This window comes from Lagopus leucura, unplaced genomic scaffold (genome assembly GCF_019238085.1).
Source record: "Lagopus leucura isolate 7727_CA_CO unplaced genomic scaffold, USGS_WTPT01 Super-Scaffold_73, whole genome shotgun sequence".
In the NCBI taxonomy this organism is placed as follows: domain Eukaryota; kingdom Metazoa; phylum Chordata; class Aves; order Galliformes; family Phasianidae; genus Lagopus; species Lagopus leucura.
In genome coordinates, this window is record NW_024962252.1 from 96,087,271 (window position 1) to 96,091,995 (window position 4,725).

General features: G+C 48.0%; 1 protein-coding gene across 3 annotated transcripts in view; it reads left to right on the forward strand.

Annotated features, from left to right (window-relative positions):
* The window catches only part of MEIS1 (Meis homeobox 1), a 93,297-nt gene extending 90,598 nt beyond the window's left edge, over positions 1-2,699 (forward strand). For 2 of the 3 annotated variants that reach the window (XM_042875562.1, XM_042875582.1), the window contains one exon: positions 1,141-2,699. In XM_042875562.1, the coding sequence (XP_042731496.1) occupies positions 1,141-1,424 (284 nt within the window). In that variant the 3' untranslated portion in view covers positions 1,425-2,699. The remainder of the gene's footprint in view (positions 1-1,140) is intronic. The other variant, XM_042875571.1, reaches the window with a different exon arrangement.
* The last annotated feature ends 2,026 nt before the right edge of the window (positions 2,700-4,725 follow it).

A 4,725-nucleotide genomic window follows, 5' to 3' on the forward strand; every position in this document is an offset into this window, starting at 1 on the left:
GGGGGGCTCTTGTCTTTTTGTAGGGGAAAATACATTATACAAATTTTTGTTTAAAAAAGAAAGAAGAAAAAAGTGAAGTAAAGCAGCTTGAAACTCTAAGGCACCGGTACCATGCCCAAGCAGTACCCAATCCTGTTTCTCTCGCTTTGTTGCTGGAGATAAGAGCAGTTATTTGGGCATCTTTGCTGCTCTCCTGCTTATTGGAGGGCAGCACTTGAAGTTCCCAAGGCCAAGGGTGGCTGGGAGTCGTCTTCGCTGGGTGCGAGTCAGAACAAAGTTTTAACAATTAGCTGTGCAAACATTCCACTGAGCTTGGGAATGCAACAGCCTTATTACCTCAGCATGGAAATTTCTAGCTTAGTTAATTTAAATATTGTTTCTTAGTTTCTGGGTCAATTAAATTTAAATGATGTATTTTATGCTTCGTGACCAATTAAATTAATAGGTTATTACAAAAAATATTATCATCTTTTTTGATTAAAGAGCTGTGAGTACAGTATATTTTATAAGCAATTTTCATTAGTTCAAAAATGTTCCTTTAGGCTAGATTAAGCAGCTATTCATTGCTAGAGCCTTGAGACCTGATTCCAAGGTGTTCGGAGCATTCACGGCGCACTATTACTTAGAACTAAAGCCAATTGAACCTACTTAGCAATAGCGTATGCCTTTCACCCTTGATGATTATGGAGCTTATAGCTCTCCGAAACAATACACCTGTCAGTTCCCATCAGCTCCAGCAATCCAAGCAGAAGGCAGAGGCCCACGGAAAGCGGGAGGTTTTATTGTTTTAGGTCCAATTTTTCTTATTGTTCTCCCAACCCCTGAAAGGTTGACTGAGTTGCGCGTCTGATTTTTCAGACAGAAGTGATCGTAGGGAAAGAATTAATTGATAACTGTCATTGATTTTGGTGTGTGTGTGTGTGTGTGCATGTGTTTAAAAATACAGGTTTGATTTAACATCGTCCTTAGTAATCCTATCCATTTCAGCTTCATCTGAGGCTTTTGTGCAGCGGTGTATGTGCTCGCTGTACAGTCCATCTTTGAATGGCAAAAACACTCCGGACGGATCCAAAGTAACAGGGCTGGCGAGCTCAGTAAATAAATGGCTGTTGACCAACGCTGGCCTCTTTCTCTCCGCAGGGCTGCAAAATGTGCCAGGGGATTATGTGTCTCGGGGTAGTCCAATGGGTATGAACATGGGACAGCCAAGCTATACCCCGCCCCAGATGCCCCCCCATCCCGCTCAGCTGCGTCACGGCCCCCCCATGCATACCTACATTCCTGGACACCCTCACCACCCAGCGATGATGATGCATGGAGGACCACCCCACCCCGGAATGCCCATGTCAGCATCCAGCCCCACAATGCTTCATCCCGGCGAGCCGGCGGCGAGCGGACAAGTGATGGACATTCATGCTCAGTAGCTTAAGGGAACGAATGCGCGCTGTCCGCAGAGACGGCGGATTTCAAACATTGTCTTTCTGCAATGACTATGGAGTTCCATTCTTGGCGTCGACTTTGGACCAAGGGACGTTCCTATTCCTCACAGGGACCCTGACAAGCAGGAAAACACCGACTGAAGTCAACTTCTGGGGACATGCTAAATACCTATATAAGACATTAAGAGAACAAAGAGTGAAATATTGTAAAATGCTATTATACTGTTATCCATATTACGTTGTTTCTTATAGATTTTTTAAAAAAAAATGTGAAATTTTTCCACACTATGTGTGTTGTTTCCATAGCTCTTCACTTCCTCCAGAAGCCTCCTTACATTGAAAAGAAGCCTTACACTCATCCTGCAAATGACAGAAAGGGCTTATTTGCAGGATTTTTAGAGCATTAAAATAACTATGTCAGGCAGAAGAATCTTTCTTCTATCCTAGGATTTCAGCCATGCACACTCTCTCTCTCTCTCCTCCTCCTCTCTCTCCCCCTTTCTTCCCTTTCTCTCCCTTTCTCTCCGTCTCTCTCTCTCTCTTTCTAGCCCGGGGCGTGAATTTGCATGTCTAATTCATTTACTCACCATATTTGAATTGGCCTGAACAGATGTAAATCGGGAAGGATGGGAAAAACTGCAGTCATCAACAATGATTAATCAGCTGTTGCAGGCAGTGTCTTAAGGAGACTGGTAGGAGGAAGCATGGAAACGGAAAGGCAGTGTATCTGAAGCCTAATTGTCACATCAGAGCATCGTTGTCCCCATGCAGCAACCACCACCTTGTACATCACTTCCTGTTTTATGCAGCTCGAAACATGGACTGAAGATTTATTTTTAATATGTTGACTTTCTTTCTGGGCAAAGCATCGGTCATGTGTGCATTTTTCCATAGTCCCATCATGGAGCATTTATGTATACATTGTAAATAAATTTTGTGCAAAAAGGACTGGAAAAATGATCTGTATTATTGCAATTTTTTGTAAAAGTAGCAGTTTGGTATGAGTTGGCATGCATACAGATTTACTAAGTGGGATAAGCTAATTATACTTTTGTTGTGGTTAAACAAATGCTTGTTGATAGCCTTTTTCTATCAAGAAACCAAGGAGCTAATTATTATTAATAATAATCATTGCACACTGAGTCTTAGAGTTTCTGATTGAAACAGTTTGGATTGTATAATAACTCAAAGCCCAGTTGTAGTAGTTTGAGTGCAGTAATGAAATCTGAATCTAAAATAAAAACAAATTATTTTTTGTCATGGTGACTCCACTGCTTGCAAAATTTGTTTCCTGCCCATTTCTGCTCTCTGTGGCAGTTCTGCCCCAGCTGGGAGCCGGGCAGCTCCAGAACCCTGCCAGCTCCAGAGGTGTGCCACCACCACTGGCCGTCAGAGTAGCTGCTTCACGTTTGAAGCATGTATAGGCAGTGATGCACTGCGTAAGGAAGCTTTTTTTGGGGGGGGAGCTGTCAGGACACTGCCCGTTAGGAAATATCGTAGGGTGTTTGTTAGTTGTACGCAAAGAAATTGGTGAATAGTGTTAACAACCCCCCCCCCCCCCATCCAAAGAAAAAATTACAGTTCTAATGCGCAGCTTACATTTCTTGAGCCGCTGCTACGCTGAGCTGGAACTGAGCACATTAAGGGAGGAGGAAAATCAAACTTTGGAAACGTTGGCCAGGAATGGCTGTCAGTGAGGATGCCAAGTGCTGCACGGGGGGCTCCTGCGGGCCGGGGGCTGCGCGCTGCTAGGAGCCAGGCCTGCGTGCTCAGAGCTTCCATGAAATCACAGCTATCGCAGCAAGAGGAAGCCAAGCGCTTGGTGCAAGTCGGGAAATGGCACCGATGTTTGAATAAAGGTGAAGGGATGGACACCTCCGGCCCCTCGCCTCTCATCTCGGTGGGAACGCGTTGGCGATGCGGGGTCAGGCGTGGGCAATGCGCATCCCAGAGTGTCCCCAGCAGGGCAGGGGCAGGAAGCAGGAGCTGGGCGCGGTGAGGGTGGGTCGGTAAGTCGGACCCGATGCTCTTCGTGGTCTTTTCCAACAGTAACGATTCGGCGATGCTTTGATGCAGCGATAAGGGCGCGGGCAGGTCGCAGCCGAGCAGTCAGCGCAGCACTCTGAATCAAGCCACCAAAGTGGGGTCCTCCCCCTCTCCCCCCTCCCCCCCTTACTCGCATCTCCTCCCCCTCCCTTCCTTCTTTTTTAACTCTCACTTTTCTTCGTTCCCCCTTTTTTTAAAGGGCCGACGCACCGAGCAGAGGCGGCCCATCGCGGCTCCCGCTTTGTCAGAGCCACAGTGACGCTTTTTCTGCCAAAACGTGAATGAATGCCTCTCCCTTTTTATCCCCCCCCCCCCCCACCTCCCCCCCCCCCCCCCACCCCACACACTCTTTCTCTTTTTGTTGTTGTTTTGTTTTGTTGTTTTTTCTTTTTTAAAATGTTTCTCGAAAGACGCAAACAAACCGCCCTCTGCACCGAGGGCACACGCGTCCCTTCTCCGCACGGCCCTTCCTCCGTGGGACCTTATTTTGGAGGGGGGGGGGATTGGAAAGGGGGTGGGGGGGGCACCTCCCCTACGAACCCCACCGTCCCGTCCCAAGACGTTTAATCAGCTGTAATTAGAACCCGCTCGAAACGAGGAATATGCCTCGACAGTATTTTTATTGTTATTGTTCATCGCCCGATGTTCGACGGCTTCAGAGGCACAGGAAAGAGAAGTAAACGGGTTACAAATAGGGAATTATCCCTCGTTTAGCATTAAAATTCATTTAGATAAAATTGCCACAAACATTTAAATGGGGAGATTAGTTCCCCCTCACGCCTTATTGCACTCTCTCAATGGCTCCGTTAAGAACATTTTACACGTTGGAAATGCCGCCTTTTCGGGCCGCTCGCTGTTTCCTAGCTACCCTCCTTTCAGGGCTCCGGGGGAGGCTGCGGGGGGGCGGGGGGGGGGGGGGGGGGCCGGCGGGGGCCCACCAGCCCTCCGGGGTCCGGGGGGGGGGCCGGGGGGGGGAGGTTGCGCGCCCCGCGGGACTGCGCGCAACGCTGCGCGGAGAGAGGAGGAGGAGGAGGAGGAGGAGGAGGAGGAAAGGCGGCTTCGACTGCCATCTCTTGGGGGCTCAGGAGAGTGCCGCGGGGGGCACTCCTCCTCGGCCGCCTGGACGAAGTTTGCTCGGCCTCCGGGCAGGTTTTGAGCATCCTTTTCATGTCGATATTTTAAATTACAATTTTAAAACGCGTTTTATTATTATTATTTCGGGTTTTTATTATTTTTATTT